The sequence below is a fragment of the Malurus melanocephalus genome, unplaced genomic scaffold (assembly GCF_030028575.1).
Source record: "Malurus melanocephalus ecotype Western Australia unplaced genomic scaffold, MMel_1.1 scaffold_553, whole genome shotgun sequence".
Classification (NCBI taxonomy): domain Eukaryota; kingdom Metazoa; phylum Chordata; class Aves; order Passeriformes; family Maluridae; genus Malurus; species Malurus melanocephalus.
The window spans coordinates 195,906-216,562 of record NW_026623785.1 but is presented as its reverse complement, the minus strand read 5'-3'; the positions used below and the strand labels follow the sequence as shown (position 1 = coordinate 216,562).

The window sequence follows — 20,657 nt, the reverse complement described above, 5'->3', positions numbered from 1 at the left end:
TATTCTCTGTTTACTAAATAACTTCTGAAAAGGTTTGTTCAGCTTGTTCCAGTGTCTAAAGGAGGGGTTACAAGAAGCCTGGAGAGGAACTTTTCCCAAGGGAGTGATAGGATAAGAAGGAATGGCTCCAAACTGAAGGAGGGGAGATTTAGATGAGAGATTAGGAAAAAATTCTTCCCTGTGAGGGTGGGGAGGCCCTGGCACAGGGTTCCCAGAGAAGCTGTGGCTGCCCCGGGATCCCTGGAAGTGTCCAAGGCCAGGCTGGACAGGGCTTGGAGCACCCTGGGACAGTGGAAGGTGTCCCTGCCCATGTCAGGGCGTGGAACGAGATGATCTTCATGGTCTCCCCCAACCCAAACCTTCTATGAAATCTGTTTATTCCTTAATTCAGACATCCCACTTACTCCTAGAAGTAAATGCTCTGCAGGAATAAATCCCCACTGTTCCATCAAAGACAACAGTTCCAGGTTATACTCCTGGAAAACTTGGCTTTGGATCTGCAAAGCATGAGAACTCTTGCACCCCTGCAATCCATCACCCTGCTGAATTTACTCAGTGACTTTTTTCTCATGAAACTGCTTAGAGAAAGACAGAGAGAATAAAAAAAAGAAGAAGGAAGGGGGGAAAGAAAGGAAAAAAATAGAAAAAAAAGAAGACTTCTGCTTTTCATAAAGCCTAATCTTTTTTCCCATTGGCATCCACCAGATGTTGCTTTGGATCAGAAGATAAATATTAAAACCTAAGAAGGAACAAAGCAGGCTGTTTACGAGATGGATTTTCTGATGTCTCTCAAACACTTTAAAAAGGCAGGAGGGAAGGAGTGGGGACTGGAGATGCTTTGATARGCACARGGRATGAATTCCACAASCCRGCRGAGCTCTCTAGTGGTCTCAAGGCTGAACTGTTCTAYTGGCATCMGCTGTGAATTAGGAATTGGCTCCTTTAATCCATTATTTGGCAGGGGCCAAATATGTAAAAGGTTGAATTTTGCAAAATTCTGTAAAAAGGAATTTACAAAAATTCTGTAAAAGGTGGAATAACACGTGGGGGATGTTATTCATGGGTGGACCCACTGGGATTTTGAAGGGACATGGCACTAACCTGGCAAAGAGTCCAGCAAAATGTCCCTGGGGCGGGCTGTCCCCGCAGACATAGAGGTAGGACACGGATCCTCTCTGCTGGGAGGTGCCCACTGTGACTTGGATGTCACATTCAATGAAGGTGGCTCTGTCCTCTTGGCAGCTGGCAGAAGAATGTGTCAGACCACAGAGAGCAGCCAAGGAGGCTAAAAAGACAGGAGAGGAAAAAAAAAAGTAACCCAAAGAAGCCCAAATACCACTGACATTGAACATATTTTAATTAATTGTAGAAGGTGTCCCTGCACATGGAATTCCATGAATTTAAAAGCCCCTTCCAACCCAAACCATTCCATGATTCTTTGACTCCTGGTGTGCACCCAACCCCTCTTTAGGCCCATCCTTTTTGGGGATAATTATGTCTCCACAAAACTCCTCCACCCCATTTGCTTTGTGTGAACAAAATGTAACCTCCTTTGTGCCCCAGGCATCAGGACGGTCTTTGGGACCATCAAACTGCTCTGTCCAGGAGTAGATAATAAAAGGGATTAAACAGGAGCATGGACATTTCTTCTGGGGGAGATAGACCATGGTTTACAGATCGGGGATACTGCACAAACCTTTTACCAAGGAGATGTGACAATATCTATAGTAACTTTGAAATCCAGGAGCAGATGGCATGGAAGCATTGCCACAGCTGGAAGGGCTTCCAGGAAACTGGTGGAAACTGGGATCTCCCATCTTGCTTTAAAGCTGAGTGTGACTTGAGATRTGGTCCAAGTTTGACCCCATGGATGTGGTAAAAAGGGTAATGGCAGTAGCAGTTTTGCTTTGATTTGTATTTAAGGAGCAGGTGGTGTGAATGTCTGGAAGAATTTTTTTCATGAAAAAGGTTGTCCAGCATTGGAAGGGGCTGTCCAGGGAGGTTTGGAGTCCCCATCCCTGGAGGTGTCCAAGGAAGGACTGGACGTGGCACTCAGTGCTCTGGGCTGGGTGACAAGGTGGGGATTGGTCACAGAAAGGACTTGGTTATCTTTGAGATCTTTTCCAAACTAAACAATTCAATGTGATTCCGTGAACAGAAATTAGGTTTTCTTATTGTAAATCGAGACAAAAAATGCTAAAAAATAATATTATGAAATGTAACTAAAGTTCAGATTCAGTTGAAATATTTGGGTTTGATAATTTTAAAAATGAGTCCTTTAAGCATTACACCATGACAAAAATTAAAACCATTTTTTCTCAAAGTTCTGAGTTATGGAGAATATTCCTTAGTCCTGAACTAACCAAGTAGTTGTAATTAACTCCTCAAAAGGTCTATGGACAGCATAACAGACTACACTGCAACATCCAAGAGTATTCCTCCAGTATCAGAAATCCAATTAATGGAAATTTATCAAGAAAAGGGGTTTTTTATTTGCTTTTGTAAGTTCCAGTTTGTTCAAAAGGTACCTTGTTTGCTGGGGAAGCGTCATTGTCAATGAATATCTTGTCTCCTAGGTAATTCTAAAAAATGGGGGTCGATGTAAAAATATGAAGATGCTCTATTTCCTATATTAAAATATTTARCACATTGTGCTAAAAATTATTATTTCATAAGGGGTATTTCTGAAGAGTTTATAACTGTTTAATGTTTCAGGTGTTTTTGAAATATTAAAACCCATCATTTCATCTGCTCTGAACTTCAGAGACAGAGTTTACAATTCTCTATTTTTCTTCTCTGGATTTTGAATGACAAAAAAWCGTTACCCACACACTCACAAATTTTGCAATATCCTTAATCCTTTTCCTTCCCCAAATCCAGTGGTAATTCTCTTTCTCGGCACCCAAACACAGCCAAACAAAATTCCAGCCTTGAAGACCTAATTCTAGGACAAGTTATAGGCAGAGAAGCCTAAAAGAATGGTGGCACCATGGTAATATTTTGCTTTTATTGTCCATAAATTCTGTCTAGACAGGATTTATGGACAATAAATCCTCAGGTGTCCTCAGGACAATGCAGACCTCAGGTGTCCTGCAGCTCCCACAAAAGCCTCATGTCTTTCTTGACATTCCAATATTTTTTTAAAATTCATTTTAATTGGATACTTCTATTTTTTTATATTTTTAAACAAATTTTTTAAAATAGTACAATTCATGTCTTGCTGTCTTTATACAGTAAATGCCAGTTGTGTTTCTTTCTTCCCCCCCTCAATTCAGGATATCCAGAGATCTCTCTGGTAAATCAACAACAGGTGTGATGTAAGGATTAAATACTTTAAAATATTAAAAATTAAYCTCAAGCAGCACCAAATATCTGTGTTTTGACAGATAAATGGCATCCAAGAGGGCTAAATGCTGCAAAGAACTTGCCTTTGCAACAACCTGCAGCAGAACAAACTCACTACAGGAAGGCTTTGGTTTTCTTTTGTGGCCTTGAAAAGAATATGGCTGAGTTTTCCTATGTGGAAAACCATTTGAACTCTATTTTGGGACAAATGTTGGAAATTGCTCAYAGAATCTCAGGACATGATGGTTTTCCTCAACATTTTGTTGCTGTCAAAGAACTTGCCTGGCTCATGTAGGTCACCAGAAGGTGTTTCCTGCACAGCCCTGAGAGCTCAGCTCAAGAACAGTCTGTCACTTTTTGAATAACCCCAAAAATGTGGAAACTGGGCATTCTGATGTGCTGCAGTGCCCTCATCCCACCATTATCACGTCTGTAGGAACATGAGGCCTTATATCCTGCCAAGGGCTGAAATAATTTTTCACTCAAACCAGGCAAACAAAGGTGTTCATTTATAAAACCTAAATTAAAGAACCTGGTTATAAAGGACTGCAAAGAGATCAGTGTTAACAAAATCCAACAAAACCCTACTTAATCTGTACCCCAGAATCAAACTCAGAATCTTTTTCTCTCTCTCAGGTGGAAGGAGGGAAGAATCTCATCTCCAGACCCCRCATCTCCTGTCTGTCAGATGGAGACACCACTCTTAGAGGTGATGTTCTTTTCTCATTCCTTCCTTGGGGATCTCCAAGATCCTCCTATTCCCYTCCTCCCAGAGGACTTTATATCTTTCTTCATTCAGGAGGAAGYCTTGGCCTTTCCATTCCCATTCCTCTGACCATGAAACACAAATAGCCCCATTATCTCCTACCCTAACGGCGGCAAAAAAAAAATATCAACTAAAGATTTCAACACACTTTTGGCACATCCTAAAAGGATATTCTGCTTGTTCTGGGACACAATTCTTCTCCCTGCTTAATTGGTTAGTGTTCAAACCCCAGAATGAAGCTGCTTTAGGCTTTATACTCCCTATAAAGATCAAACCTGCAATCCCATGGCTGGGATGAATGCACTCAGCTCATTACAGCTCCTCTTTTGAGATCAGACACTACGGCAGCCAAATCTCTGCGTGGTGGTAATGGCTTAGGAACTGACTACCCCCAACTCTGGCTTTGAGGGATACTCTGGCTTAATCCAGGATCCTGGGATGCTCAGCACAAGGGCTTTGTTCTGGGTCACTGTTTAATAACAACTGCTGGACATGTGATGAGGCTAAAACCTGCAGGAGGCTCCAAGGGCAGCTGRGGATTGATTGAAGAAGTGCCCGAGGAGTGTCAGTGCCAAAAATCACATCCCAGTTACCCACTGCTCACAAAACGCAGTTTTGGACTGGGGAGCACCAATGTGTGCTCAGCAGGGAGGACAAAGATTTGAAAAAAATAAAGAAATTCATAAAAAAAGGAGAGGAAAAAGAGACCTGTTAAGGTCATTGAGTCCCACCTCTGCCTGTGAAGAATTGCTCCCTGAGAAGAGAGACACTCATTTCACACAGMCAGGTTTCAGGAGTCCAAAGAGGTGCTTTTCAAGCATCCATTCCCTGCCTGATAGATATCACTGTCAAACATTCCTGCCCTGCCATCAATATGCTTTTTTCCCTCTTCTTTCTTAATTTCATTTTTGGATTTGAAAGATAGAAAGGACCATTTGGATGCTTTGGTTTGGTCTCCACAATRAACATCAGAGGCACTGGCTTGTCCTGAGGTCTCAATTGCCACAACACCACAACAAGCCCTCTTCATATCTCCTGCATTTGCTCGTACAAATTCTCAGATTTCCCTGCTTTTAGTCTTTACTGATCCTGGCTCAGTGCATCACCTTGCTACAACCAAAACTCATTCCTCTCTCTCCTCTTGACCATTCAAAAAGTTCCATCACACCACATCTCTCATCYTTTTGAGCCAGCCTTATTTCCAGCCTCTAATCTAAACCCTCTGCCTTAAACATCCACTTTTGCCAGTGGAGTCTGGTTAATGGTAGCTGGCAAGCCAGCACTTGCCAAGGAAAATCCCAACAGCTGTTAATTCAAAACCCCTAAAGCCAGACCTGTTACTCCAAGCATGCTCATGCAACCAGGCAAACAGGCTCAGCATTTACTCTGATGGATCTTCTTAGCAGATCACCTCCTTTTAAAGGTGCCTTCCTTACCCTCACCCAAATGTCAAACAAAATCTCAGGGACAGGTTTACTACCTGTATAGTAATATAATTACCAAATTATATATGGTGCTTACTCCAGTATCACCAATGATTATTCCTCTGATTATTCCTGAGAGGAATAACCAGTTATTTTCTCACTTGCCTCAAGCTTCCTTCCCATCTTTCACAGGAGCACAACTGATCCCACAGATGTTGGCCACATTTTCTGTGAATTTAACCCGAGCTGAAACAAATTCACAGCTGCATTTGCACTCACCAAACATGCAACAGCATGAGAAACAAAGCAAGAACAAGAAAAGGGGAGAGTTTTCATGATCAGAGAATCATTTTGGTTGGAAAAGCCCTCKAAGACTCAGCCCAACCATTCCCCCAGCACTGCCATGTTCACCACTAAATYRTGTCCCCAGGTGCCACAYCTACATGGCTTTTGAATGCTTCCAGGCATGGTGATCAAGCCATTTATCTCTTTACTTTTAAAGACTCACGGGCTTATTTGGGCTTTCTTCATTTGGTTTTGTTTTTCCTTGGAGGGAGTGTGGTTTTGAGAAATTTCATTTAATTTTGTTAATTTTTTTTTTAAGCTTTAGGGCTGAAAATCAAATTTTAGCTCTGTTCTGAATCGATCTTTCTGCATTTTGCAAAAGACAACAGTCTCCATGAAGGAGTCTGGTCCTGCACTCCCATTCCTTGTGCTCTGGATCAAGCACATCTCAGGACGTGCCAGTGATCAAACCAAAACTTCACTGTGACCCCTCTCCACAGCAATTCCTAAGGCAAATCCCAAGGGGGAGGCTTATGGATGGATCCTGCTGAGCCTGGCAGCTCCTCACCTCTTAGAAAACTGCCTGCTCAAAGGGAGAGAAGTCACATTTGCTACCTGCAGAGCCTTGCCCGATGGATCACATGAGAGAGCTACATGGACATCTCTAATCTCGAGCAGGCCAGACACAACATGACCCAGCACTGAGAGCAAGGGGCAGCCAGTGCCACCTGACATCCCACAGTGCCAGAGGGGAGTGGGTTCTGCTTCACAGCCCTCAGTAACAGAAGAAATGCAGCTTAAACTCTTCACTTTTCACGACCCRGTTTGGCGAGCGAAGCTGAGAAAGGTCAGACAAATGTCCAGCTTGAAAACAGCACCGAGGGGCCATGGGGAACCACAGACCTCTCCCTGCCMGTCCTTCACAGCTCATGTTCCTGTATCCCTGCAGTCTCTTTGCCCCCTCTCCCATATGGATGAGAAGGTGCAAGAAAGGTCTGAGCACTGGATGTGCCAGCTCCGAGTGGCAAAATTCCCCAGGCAAAGAGCACGATGTAAACCACGAGGTGAGACTGACTAACTGCACTTAAACCATCCATTCATGCCCTAAACGTGGTGGGAACGTTTATATTTTTACATTTAAGGATTAAATCCTTAAATATATTTTAAAAAATATCTTAAAATATTAAGCATTAAGTGGAACAGTGYCTGGAAAGCATCTTGCTCTATATACAGATTCACCCATGCCAGATGTAGATGCACAGGCTGAACACAACTGTCTCAGGAAGCACAAACAGCCTGACAAACATAGGTATGAGCAGCCTGCAAAAATGATTTTTATCTTTTTAAGACAAGGAGAAAAAAAAAAAANAAAAAGAAAAAGAAATATATATTTGCTTGTAAATGTTTAATTAACAAATATTTTGCAACTCGACTGGTGAGACTGGCACGGCTGCAAAACCCAGGGCAGGTAATAGAGGGGTTGTCTTGCAACTGTGCCTTTGGTTAGTGAGGCGATGTTTTCTTTGCATTTCCTYCCCAGACGCAGGAGCAGCGATCAGCATTCATTTGCTGACATCTAGTGATGGGAACAAGAATCATGGTCCTGTCTGTAAGATTGCTTCTCCCAAGCTCCTTCTGCCATCAGCCACTCAGTGAGTTTCGAACGCAGTTTGGATGAATTTAATTAAATKTTAGTATGCTGTTCTCCCTGCAAGAACCAGGGTGACCCGTTTTGTCCTTTGATTTTTTTTTTTTCCAGCGCTCCATCACCATGTTATTTTTAAAATAACAAGCAGTTTTGTGGACTGTGCCTGTGTCTTGTTTAAAACAAAGAAAACCAAGCCATTTATGATCCCCTCATGTCTCTTTTTGAGTGCTTGTGGTTGGGTTTTAAAGCCCTTCTTTTTTTTCCCATCCAATTTTCTCAGTATTCCTCATTGCAGTGGGGTTGGAACAAGGGGACCTTTCAGGTTCCTTCCAACAAAAATCATTCGGGAATTCTACTAAAAGAACCATTCAAAATGACAGGAATTTAGAATTTAACTATTCAAAATTTAGAATTTTGGAATAAGTGAGGATGAAGAGAACACCTGGATGCCTCCTGTCCCAACCCTTGCTCAAAAGAATGTTAAAATTTCACATTGGAGTGGTTTCTGGGCACATAATTTATTCAACTGCTGTTTTGGAGAATGGATATTCCACATACCTATGAACAAACCCATGGAAATTTTCCCTGGTGGACACTCTCATTCGCCACTTTTGTTTCACATCCACAAAGTATAAGAAGTCATGGATCTTTGGATCACCTGGATTTTGGATGTCTGGACATCAAAACAGCAAATATTTCTGCAGAGCTCCAGATATTCTCCTACTTCAGAGCTATGAAGGGCTGATGTGTTAAGTTTCCAAGTATTGGAATCACTGAAAAAAAGATTTCCAAGACTGCAGAGTCCAACCTTTGACCAATCCCCAYCTTGTCACCCAGACCASAGCACTGARTGCCACATCCAKTMRTTCCTTGGGTATCTCCAGRGTTGGGGACTCCACCAAGGAGTCAGAAACCAAGGTGGGTGGGTGCTCCATGTTTAGCGTTTGGGCAATGGCACACAGTTCAAGTGAGATTTAAAAGTCTTAATTCCTGCCTTCTGGTGATCTGAGGTACCTAATTCTGTGCTTCCTTTCCAAAGGAAGAGACATCTTATCCAAGGAAATGCTCATTTTGAAGAGTTTCTCCAAAATTCAGGCAGGGTTATTTCCCTGTTTGAGAAATGTGGAGAATATCATTCCATGCTGCTTTCCTTCATTTAAGGAAGAAGTTCTGGTGATGATGAATCAAGGAAATCAAACCCTCATCTCCAGCTCCCCAAAGGTATGAACTGGCCGTGGTAACATCATTTGATCACCCTTCCAGTCATTCAACCTTTTTCTTCTACATATTGACCCCACTGAGGCCATCCCACCATGCAGCCAAAACACAAAATGTGTGTGGCCACAGAATCAAAGAATTGTTAAGGCTGGAAAAGACCTTCAAGGTCATCATATCCAACCATCATCTCACCAGTGCCRCATTCACCCCTAAACCATGTCCTCAAGTGCCACMTACACRTATTTTTTTAACTCWTMCAGRGATGATGACTCCAACACTTCCTTGGGCGTGCTCTTCCAATGCTTGAAAATATTTTCTGGGAAGATATTTTTCTAATACCTAAAATAAACCCTCCCTGGTGCAACTTGAGGCTGYTTTCYCAGAAGAAAAKGTGTTTAAGGGAGTTTAAATCATTAGGATGATCATGATGGCCAAGAGGTGTTTGGGTACCTAACCCTTCAGTCCACATTCACATTTTATGTGGGGCAGCTTTTCCAAGGAATAACTGCCACGAGGAAACATTGAGGTCGTGCACACATGGCCACAGGCACAGGTTGGACCAAGTCCAGCATCCATGGCCGCTGACACAAAAACTCACCTTGATGCCTTCTCTCTTTAACTGAGTTCAAAAACCAGAAGTCACAGAATCRTGGAATCATTACGGTTGAAAARTACATCCAAGATCATAAAGTCCAAAATTTATCARCGCTGTGTTGGCTCCTCCCCTCTCTCCATGGCTGCCCTTTATTCCCCTGGGATGGCATACATTAGGGCTATCTATTTGGGGTCAAGATTTTAGGGGATATTTCTGACACAATGCCAGAGTTTGTGTTTTCACTGACCGTGTAGGSGTGGGGCGAGGCAGCCCAGCTCAGTCACTGTCATGGTGTCCAAGAGTTCACAGCTGGCGCCACAGACTGTGACCAAAGTCTTCCCTGGGGAAAACCCAGTGCCACGCAGGTAAACTGGTCCTCCACCCAAGCCACCTTGGAAAAGGAYAGAAAATGGGATTTAAGACAGAGCCTGACAGCCAGCCATTGACAAAAGTTTTTTTTAATTAATTATTTTTGCTTTCATTACGAAGAAACCCTGTTACTGCAATGCCTTACATAAAATCCCGTGGAGGAACTGCAGCAGCCCTCACAACTTACCCCAGTTGTGATGTGCAGCTGTCACTGCCAGATGAGAAGTGAATGTCAGGTTGGAGGAAGCCCATCCTCTGGGAATATCCAGGCCCAGCACAGGGTACTTGCCCACAGGGAGCAGAGGAGCTGAGCACTGCAGCATGGAGCGAGTGATGGTGGTGTTGTTACAAAGAAGATCTCCAATRAACACGTGGATTGTGTCCATCTCTGTGACCTGTGACACTGTCAAAGTTAAAAGGAGACCACTGGCATCAAGAGAAAGGAAAGAAGGTGTAAATTCCTCACTGTAAGTTATTTTCCCAAGRTAATAGGAGTGTCCATCTACTTTCAGACTCAGAGCCCTCGTGCCGTTCCCCGGAGGCACCGTGCACTGGATAAGCACACAGGTGACATTGAGAATGTGGCAGGGGCGATGGTCTATGAGGACAGAAGTCATCCTCTTTCCCTTCAGAGCCRTCCCTGCCAAGCTGAGCAGGCCTCCCCCGTTGGTGCTGAAATTCCGTGGGTAAAACTGGTACACCCAGGGCAGGACGGTGAGAAGGCCAGCTGTCCCTCTGAAACAAGCAAGGCCGCTTTTCCTGTTGGATATGGAGATGTTGTGCTCCCCGGGGGCCAAGCAGGCTGTCTGGCACTCGATAACAGTCTCGTTCCAGAATGTCACCTTGCACACAGCGTGGCTGTCTATGTGTACCACCATGTCACCCTGCCACGCCAGCCTCTGTCCCCTGATTGTCACGTAGGTGAATGTCCCGTTGGTCCTCCATGTCACCAGGTGCACCAGGGGCGTCCAGTGCTCCTCAAGGTGCAGYGTGCAGTCCCCAAGGCACACGCTGGGGACCCCATTGACAACTAGGGTGACATTGAGAGCCCGAGATGCCTCAGCYGGCCACTGACCATGCAAAGGGTGGGGCCCTGCAAGGACAACACAGCTGATGGTGTCATTGTCASACTTCTGGATCTCACAGGAGTAATTCCTCCCCAGGCTGACCTGTACCAAATTCCTCCTGGATTTCAAAGCAATGCCTAAAATAGTGAGCAACATCCCACCGCAGATTGATCCTTGTGATGGGAATATGGAGGTTATCTGGGGAGTTATTGTGAGGRCCTGCTGCTTTGCTGTCACCTGAGCATATCCCAGCTGCCTCTGGATGACCTGGATGGGGAAAGTCCCAGCTTCCAGGCTGTTCAGTGGCAAAGAGCACTGATAAGACATTGCAGAGTGGTTGCCACGTTGAAACTCGAGTTGACATTCGYTGTGATCAAGCTTAGCCACAGATCCAGTGATGTTTACCCCCTGGATGCTCAAGACCAGGTTTCCATCTGTGATTTCCGTTTCAACAGCAGTAACGAGGGGAGTCAAAGCTCTTTTATAGTTAAAAGTGATGGTTCTATTGGCAAAGAGAGAGTGTTTGAGTGACCCACTGCTGATGGCTACGTTTACTCTGACAGAGATGTCAAGTGAATCTTCATCAGACAAATTAGCAGCTGGTGGGGTCAGGCACCAAACTGTCTCTTCTTCCAGGTGAGTGACTGTGCAGGTTTSATTGTCCATTGAGACAGAAACCAGGGCAGGATTTCGGCTAAAGCCCACCCCAGAGATTGTGAGCAGTGTTCCACCTAGGGGCAAAACAAGATAAGGCTTGAAAAGTATTACATGCAGGAAAGGAATTCATTACTATCTCTGAACAATCTGAAATCATGATCTTTAGGTTCCCTCCCAACCCAAACCACTCTGTGATRAAACTGATAATTATGACAGGCTGAAGGGAAGAAGAAATCAAGTAAATCAAGTCCTTTTTTGTTTGAAGATATCTAGAGACAATAGCTGACATACATCAGGATAATCCTACATGGACAAGAGACTAAATGAACAGGCAGAAACCTTTGCAGCAGTAGAAAGCCACTACAGAACAGGAGAAAACTGCTGTGAAAGGACCCCTGAGAGTAAACAGAGGGTGAATTCTGCATGGAATGGGATTGTCCATAAAGGAGGTAGGTGGGTGAGTAGGTGGGGAGGTGGTTTATGGTGCTGGCTACAGAGAAGCAGAATTTGATAGTGAATATTTTCAGGCTCAGAGTCAGGGTGTCAGATTTGACAGAACCACAGAATGGTTTGGGTTGGAAGGGACCTCTAAGAACATCTCATCCCAACCCTTGCTGTGGGCAGGGACACCTCCCATGATCCCAGGGTGATCCAAGCCCCATCCAGCCTGACCTTGGACACTTCCAGGGGCAAGCAGAGCTTCTCTGGACAAAACATGTGTCAGGGCCTCACCCCCCTCACAGGGAAGAGCCCACCCAAATCYTCTCTCCATCCTGCTTTTATTTGTAGTACTGGTACTTCCAGGGTCCTGCCTCTCTTCAATCTCTTTACCCATTAAGCCCATCCCCCTCCTTTTTCCATGACCTGGCTGAAAAATAAATTGGTTTATGATGGGKTTTTTTTCAARTGAGCCCAAATCCTTAACCCTGATKCATGCACGAGTGTTAGAGACTACAAAAGACTACAGGTAAGTGGGGAGGGACTGCTGCTTTTTGYAGCAAAGAGATTTTAATTCAGTTTAAGCTGTTCGTAAAACCACAACTAAGGGGTTAATCAGTTCTTATTTAATTTTCAATTTACCCTGAAATACAAAAAGGGGGGAAAAACTTTTATTATTTTTTGTAGTGTGGCTTTATCTTCAAAACTGATAGGATTTGCTCTMCAAGCTCTATCCACTCTCTCATCTTTCAAGGCTTGAGCACTTCACAAACTATTGAACTAATCATGTACCACAAAGCCTCTGAATTTTTGTGTCTTCAAATGTGTTGTGAGCCTGGGAGAGCTTTCTGTGGAGGACCTGAGGTTGTAGCACAATTTCTCTGTCTTCTATAAAAGCATTTCTAAGGGCTCATGTAAAATTCACTACAGGGATTCCACTCTCCCCCACCACCAGCCAAATGACAAAATAAATCAACCACCCCAAATCTGTTTTTTAAGGTTTAAAGTAAAAGTTTTCTTTCTAATTCACTGATGTCCTGCTCAGAAACACACTTAAATTATTTCCAATGTCTAAAAGCTTAGAACAGGATTAATAAATATTTCCCTTTTGATTAAAATTAACATTGAAAAAGGGTTTTTTTTTTTCATTTTGTCTTTTCAACATAACAAAAATGAACATCCCTTTTGGGATCGCTTGAAATTATTGTTTGCTTCAAACCACAATTGTACTCTGCCTTCCACCTAACTTTCACATGGAAAACCTTGAAAGATGGGGGCAAAGAGACTGAAGGAAGCAGCACAGATGAGCCAGGTGTGGGCGTGCTTTGTTTCCCCGATGGAAATGTGCAAGGATATGTGAGCAAACACTTGGGGAAATCGAAATCAAGGCACAGGGAGCCCTGAGCCAGCCAACCAGGGGGAGGGATGTTCACTGCAATCCCACATTTCCAGACTGCTGCTGTCTGCCTGCTGATGGCTGCACGATAAAGGGTCACAGATTCGAATTATCCTCATTTAAATGCATGCAAAACAGGATGCACTTTCCATTCCTGCAGGAAAACTGTGCCCTTGATCCCTTTAACCTCTGTAAGTGGCTGCAGATTTTACCCAGAACAGATTTTACCCTCTGTTTACCCAGAACAGAGCCACAGCACGGCTGGACGCCGAAGATCTCAGAGAGGTACTGGATTACTGGCTCAACCCTGCAAAACACAAGCAACATGGAAAGGATTTGGGGCACTTAGGGGTGTTCTTTTATTTTGCCTCCCTGCTGCAGTACTTTTCTTTCTTAGAACTCCTGGAAAGCCAAGCACCCACCRGGCACAACCCCCTTTGTTAAATGTCACAGTGACAAGACCCACACCCCAGACTTTTCCATGTGATTTAGAATCCCAGAATGGTTTKAGTTGRWAGGGACCTTAAGGATAATCTYGTTCCAGCCCCCTAGCCATGGCAGGGACACATTTGAGCTACATCCATCACAAATACTTTCTTGTCAGTTGACAACTCTGGGGCCAAATTGAGTCCAACTGAATTGCCCATCAAAGGAAGCAAGAAAAAGGATTTTTTCGCAAGCAGAACCCACTGTAGCTATGCCCAGTGAAAGTACATTGAAGAGGCATCCCAGCTGCCTCCTCTCCTCACACCCTCCCACCAGAGAGTGGAGTAAMTGGAACAAGAGGAAACCCAGACATGAGCTCCTAAAGCCCACCCAGGTAAAGGTGTAGCTGTTTCTGTCCCATCTGTATCTATTTTTCTTCATCACCCTCCTTTCAAAAACATCCCCTTTCCTAAAAACACGTTAGAGAAGGGACCTTCCCAATCCTGCAATCCAGCCCACCAGAGATCAGAGTGGTCTCRTGGGATGACCCATCTCCTTCCAGTCTATCCCTGGAGATGGAGTGATGGTGCTGCTAACAGACTCCAGCTGGGATGAATCCCTGTGTGCCATCCCACCAACCACAAATTTTCTCCTTCTGATGTTCATTAGTGCTACAAGCAGATTAGATTGGGTTGTGAGCAATAAAAACACCTAGTTTCTCCCCAATGCCATAATTTCAGGATCACTCCTGGCAGCTGMTGTGGCTGAGGAACAAAACTGTGCTGCTTGTGAGTGTATTTCTATATCCCAATTTTAGGTCAGCTTTCCCCCGTATTTTAATTCATTTCTATTACATTTATCYAGGCATGAACTTGAAGTGTCACCTTAGGAGATGGAAATAGCATCATTTAAAAATTCTCCAAACAAAGCATTTTTGTATTGTTCAAACTAGCTTTTGTTTTTCTGATGAAAAGTGCTTCTTTTCTTCTGCTGTTTTCCTACAGCAGGATTTATCTGCATTTGACCTGAATCTGYGAATGCCTTTGATTGCCTGAATATGCATTTTTCATCAAATCAACTGTTTTTTTCCTAAAATGTTTCTCTCCTGCCTCCTACTGATCCAAGGGGAGTTAATTGACTAACATTAGCAGTTTGCTGACTTGGGCTCCACGGATCAATAAATGCCTTGATAATTATTCATAATTTCATACCACGCTGCAGAAAATTCACCGTTAGGTACGAAATCTGTGAAAAAAAACCTCTTACTTTCCTTTCCAGATTAACCCTAAAACACCAAATAGGATGGAGAAYGAAACCCATAATGAAAACACACACCTGTTTGAAGCGACAGCAATGCCATTGATGAGGACAGAAAGGTTGTACCACCCTGCAGGGAGGGCTGGAAGTGTCACATTAACACCACGGTCTGTCTGYGCCTGGATCTGCAGCCACGAGTCCCCGATTTGGACCTTGACATCTGAGCCCTGGTAGCTGGCAAACTGGGAWATTCCAATGTGAAGTTCCTCACCTSCTGYAGAGAAAGGAARGGAACYTTTTCAKTGTTTGTGGCCATGGGTATTTKATCACATGTGACCATTGCCCGAGGAAGATCAGACCCCTATCATGCCAGAATAGATCTAGCCACGTCCATCAGCCCAAACCCAAAGTGTTGGAGGTTGCAGTCGTTCTCTATCCTACTCAGACCCTCCAGGATAAAGTCACCAGCTATTAGGATTGTCTCAAGACATCATCACAGAGAATTTGGTTGTGACCACTCTCAGGATAAAGGTATACGATCCTCTTACCATAAATGTCTCTCCTATAATATCTGAACCTGATAAAAGCCAGATCCAGTCTTTTAAAAAGCTTTTTAAAAGGTCTGGAGCTGAGGAGTTCTCAGATCTTTTCTAAGTCCCTGATTAATGATCTAGAGCTTGGTTTTTAGCATTATGGAGCTATCTAGTACTAACCAGAGTCTTCTCCAGTAAAATGAAAATTTCCTTGGGTACTTAAAGTTGGATGTGCTTTTCATGGTTTAACCCCAGCTGGCATCTCAGCCCCACACTCCCTGCCCTGCAGTGGGGTGGGGAAGAGAAYTGGGAGAGTAAAAGGGAGGAAACTCATGGGTGGAGACAGAGACAGTTAAATGAGTAAAGCAAAAGTTGTGTGTGCAAAGCAAACCAAGACATCATTCTCCACTTCCAATGGTGTTCAGCCATCCCAGAGGGGCTCCATCACATGGAATGGTGGCTCGGGAAGACAAAATGCCATCACTCTGAATGGTTCCTTCTACCTCCTTCCTCCCACAGCTTTATATACTTTTCTGAAATATCYCTTGGGTCACTCGGGGTCAGCTGTCCCAGCTGTGWYCCCTTCCCAAATCCTTGTGCACCCCCAGCCTGCTCACTGGTGGGTTGAGGAACACAAGAGCCCTGGACTCTCTGCAAACCCTGCTCAKCAACAACAAAACCTCCCYGTGTCAATCAACACCACTTTCAGCACCCCAAAACCCAGCCCCACACGAGTCACTGTGAAGAAAATTAGCTCTGTTCCAGGCAAAACCAGCTCTGCTCCTGAGCATCTTATTTTCAGTAATCACAACTCTATCTCCTATTTAAGCTGTTGTGCGTCAAAGTGGGTTCAAATGGTAGAGGACACTTTCCTTTATTTGTGCAATGTGGAGTAATGGGAAAGGACAAAAACAAGAGACAGGGGATTATCATAACCTAAATTCCTCCTGAAATAGCTGAGTAATAGGAAATTCCTCCTGAAATACAGAATAATAGGAAAAATTAGGATGGCATCCATCAGCCCAAATAAAGGCATTTTTATTGATAGCTCTATCTGTGGTCAGTGAAGAGATAAAGACACTTTATGGCACAATTCTTCTTCCTGTAAGGCACACAAAAAAGCTGTGGCAAATCCCATCACAGAACCATCCATTTCTCTTCCATGACCATGCAAAACATCCAAACAATGAGCACAGAGATGTGTTTAGGAGGTGAATCTCATCCTCCTGTCTCCCTTGAAAGATGAAGGAGGGAGGAAGAAGCTGCCAAGACGCAGGAGAGCCTGGTACTAAACTCCCCTCAACTTCCTGCTCCTCTTGGAGCTGGTACTTTTCAATTCTGTATTCACAAAGACTCAAATAAAGTTTGAAAGCCTGAGAAGTTGAATATGCTAATAACRTGAACTCTTTGGACTCTTGGTCAATTGTCAGCTTAATCCCAGMTGCCTGGAAGGCATCGGTGTAATTTATTTATTCTTTTTATTATATAGAGGGAAAATTATATTAAAAGACTAARCCATGGAGGTTCTGAATAGGAGATTGAACTCAGCCCCACCACAGCTCATGAGACACTGTAACATTAAGGAATTCCTTGCACCTGGGCTGCCCGCGGCTACAAAAACCTCCCCTTGGTGCTGTGCTATCTGAATAATATTCAGATGATAAAGGACATTTTCTCTTATTTATGCATTCTGGAGTAATAGAGAATGACAAGGGCATTTGGGAAAATGAATAGAAATGCTGRGAGTGCACGGAGAATTTCAGTACTGACAGTCACCTGTGCATCCCCACCAAGTCCAACCAAACTTGGGAGCTGGGGGGAGCTTTAAGATGTTCACTGAAGAGGTTGCAAAATAGAGAGAAAAGTCAGATTATTACATTCTTGGAGGAACTGAAATGGGCTAGGTAAAAAAAAAACAAAACAGGAAGGTTTCTGTCTTCCTCCCATCTTTCTTCCTCTTTCTCTCAAATACCAAGAAACCGGTGTCTGCCATACAGAAATGTTCTAAAACTTCCTAAAAGACTTGTTTATAAGTGGACATCCTTCACCATTAATACTGTCTTATTCCCTACACCCAACTAAAATCCTAGGGGAAAAAATGAGGGAAATCAGGAAAAACAAACAAACAACTCCAAATAGAAACTTTCAAAAGACAGGAATACCAAATACTCCACGTTATCTAATTAGATTTTGTCCCCATGAATTCTGTGAAGTCTATGTTCGTGTTCTAAAGTAACACATCACAAGGTCACACTGGAAGGAAGAGTTTGGCTTGGAAATGGGAACCAGGTAAAAGAAGTGTTGCCGATTCCCTGCTTTTAGCAATCTAAAATGCACACGATGCTCTTTCTGCTCAACACTTGGGGGTCCTGGAGAAGGATATTCTGTGCACATTGTCCATACTGACCTAGGGCAAACAACCCAAAATCTCATGTATGCTGGAGGAAAAAACTATCAAAAAATGACCAGGACTGGTAATTTAAAAGAAATTTTAAAAGAAAACAAGTATCAGACCAAACTTTATAGATCTAAATTCCCTCTGCCCTAGCACTGTCAGCAATAACAACCCTTCTTCAGAAGATGTCCAACACACATCTGCAGTCCTTTCACCTGCAATGCCACTTCTGTTCCTGCTCAGGGAGACAACAGCAGGGTTTAAGGAAGGATCATAATGGAACAAGTTGGTTACTGTTGTTGATTGGTATCCAGAAATCAGAGTCACGGGGACAGCAGCATCTTCCGTCCCCTAAGCAGAGAGAGAAAAATATGTCAGCCATAAGAATAAACCAATTAAAAAAAAAAGTTATTTCCTGTATTTCTGCATCTCCCATGCTAAAGACAGCCACGTGGCACTGATGGCACTTGCACATACACCAGACTCTGCTTAAATGTGTATGTTTATGTTGGCTTTAAAGGAGCTTCTGTGGAGATTTAGAAACCTTAAAACAAGCCCAGACTACGCAGATTTGGATTTGCTATATTCATGCTAGTAAATTAAACTAGCATGAAAACCAGCAAAGAAAAGGAGAAGCAAGGCCCAAGCACTAGAACTTGCCATTGCTGGATTGGTTTTATGGGTTTTTCTAAGTGTTTGGGTTTCCTGTGAATTGAAGTGATTGTTAACCTTAGTGTACTATATGACTGTCTCATTAGGGGAAAAAAAGGGTATTAAGGAAGTAGAATAATTTTATTCACATGAACCAATAATAAAATTCCAGAGTACACAGTTTTTKATTTGCAACATCCTTACTAAATTAAGAAGCTTGCATTTTCCACTGTTTTTCATAAATCACGTATTAATCTATTTTTAATTAAACTGATCTAATCTCTAGAGTCCACAGTAAATTGTTCCACAGCCACGACCTGGCTGAAGGGCTGCTCTTTGCCCTTCCCCTAGAGTAGCTCAGGCCAGGAAAACATTGGGAGGCACATTGGCTGCTGACTACTCCCCAAAAAAAATGTGGTTTCTTACCCGAGAAGGAACTTTGCATTCAATTCTTGTTGAATTTCTGCCCTCCTCCAAAATTGGGCAAGGTTGGGATCCAAACAGCACTTCATTTACCCCTTCAAGATTGGTCCCCATGAGAGTCACTCTAAGTCCTCCTATAAAACACCAATTATTCCATGACATTTAATATGTAAGATATCTTAATATGCAAAGGATTCTTTGTCATAGATGACTACAAAAGGCACTGGAGTTTCTCAGCTGATCTGATCATGATCTGTTCCACCTTGCTGTGCCGGGCTTCCYCTCTTGCACCAAAGATCCTTCTAGCCTATTGTTTGAATTCTCCTTGATACAGGGTTTGTTTCTTGGTTTATTTTTTAATGACATATTTATTTAAACCAGCAAGCCCTGGCCTGTGATCTCCCCCTTAGCCAGATCCCCAGCCCGAGAAYGAAARAAGGAAGGAAGGAAGAAGCACTAAGAATGGAAAATGAGCTTAACGCAGCAGGTGCTCTCGCAGTTCAAACAGCTGCCAAGCTCCCTGCTGTCAGAAAAGCCTGTAGCATGTGTCTAGGAAACTTGGGATAGAAAGGGGACTTGGCAGGGCTCGAGATGTGGATTTGTGAGGGAAGTCACGGAGGGGTTCGTTCCGTGGAGCACAGAGAGAGCTCAGCTCTGTCCATGCCAGACTGAGCSCCTTCAGTCCCAGGCAGGATCATGCCCGACACAAGCCAGACTTGTGCTTGATCTTTCTTCAGCATCCAACTCCAAGGCAAAGAGTCAAGGTGCCCCTGTGCTTTTCCAAGCGAGTAGAAGACTCGGGGTTATTTCAAAGAGAAACAGGAAAGAGAACGGGAGTGGCAATCAATGGTATTTATAAGCCGGAGTTTGTGCTTTGATGAGATTCAGAGAAACTTTAAAATAAATTTAAAAGAAAAGAAATGTTACTTGAAAYTTAGAATTTTAGTTCTCAGCACTGTGGAGTTTTAGGACTGTGGCTGAACAAATTGCCAACACAGGCACTTATTAATGCAGGGATTATTTGTATTTATTAGCATGGCTATGCTGTAATCAACTGAGCTTTCATCATTCATTTCACATGTGATGTAAGCAATCTTCTGAGTTAAAGTAATTATACATCAATGGCAAATTCCCCTGTACACTTTCCTAAAATTACTTTTTCCTGCTAATTCTTTAAACCACTGGAGAATTACAGAAGTTTAATCTTGATTTCCTCTGGCTGGCAGCACATCCAAGCCAGCGAGAGCAATCAGATACGTTAACAGCAAGCTCCTGCTATTCACTGGAACATGGGAGGATCTTTAGAAAGGCATTCCAAACTTCTAGGTTTAGGTCATGGGGATCTCCCAGCATGGCACCACTGACAGCAGGGATATTTTGACAAGAGGGAGCTGAAGCAGCAAAGTACAAGGTGCTGCTTTTGCCTTCCCATCCTGTAACGTTAAATTTGCAGTCAGAAAGAGCAAGAAATGAAAACTGAAGCCACTCTAATGAGAGAGTTGCCAGATGAGCTTCAGATTTAGAGTTTAGAACCCGTGAGTGCTGTGTAAAGACTGATGMTCTTAAGTTTTGATATCTACATTATATCTATATGCAATGAAATACTGCCTGTGTGTGTTTTATGAGGAGATTGAGGAGAGGTATTTGAAATGGGAGAAATTAAAAACACAGATGGAAGCTGTAATTCTTTCCAATTATAAACGTTCCAGGCACATGTAATGTAAGATAGCATTATACWTGCTTTCTTTTTAATGAGTGACAGAT

At 43.3% G+C, this 20,657-nt stretch overlaps 1 protein-coding gene across 1 annotated transcript in view; it reads right to left on the bottom strand.

The window, feature by feature from the left end:
- Window positions 1-20,657, bottom strand: part of PKHD1 (PKHD1 ciliary IPT domain containing fibrocystin/polyductin) — a 238,629-nt gene that overhangs the window by 188,749 nt on the left and 29,223 nt on the right. The window contains exons 25-31 of the mRNA XM_057382183.1: window positions 18,897-19,027; window positions 18,035-18,170; window positions 14,970-15,165; window positions 13,448-13,515; window positions 9,838-11,448; window positions 9,529-9,672; window positions 1,102-1,285 (exon numbers count right to left, since the gene is read on the bottom strand). Of these exons, the coding sequence (XP_057238166.1) occupies window positions 1,102-1,285; window positions 9,529-9,672; window positions 9,838-11,448; window positions 13,448-13,515; window positions 14,970-15,165; window positions 18,035-18,170; window positions 18,897-19,027 (2,470 nt within the window). The remainder of the gene's footprint in view (window positions 1-1,101; window positions 1,286-9,528; window positions 9,673-9,837; window positions 11,449-13,447; window positions 13,516-14,969; window positions 15,166-18,034; window positions 18,171-18,896; window positions 19,028-20,657) is intronic.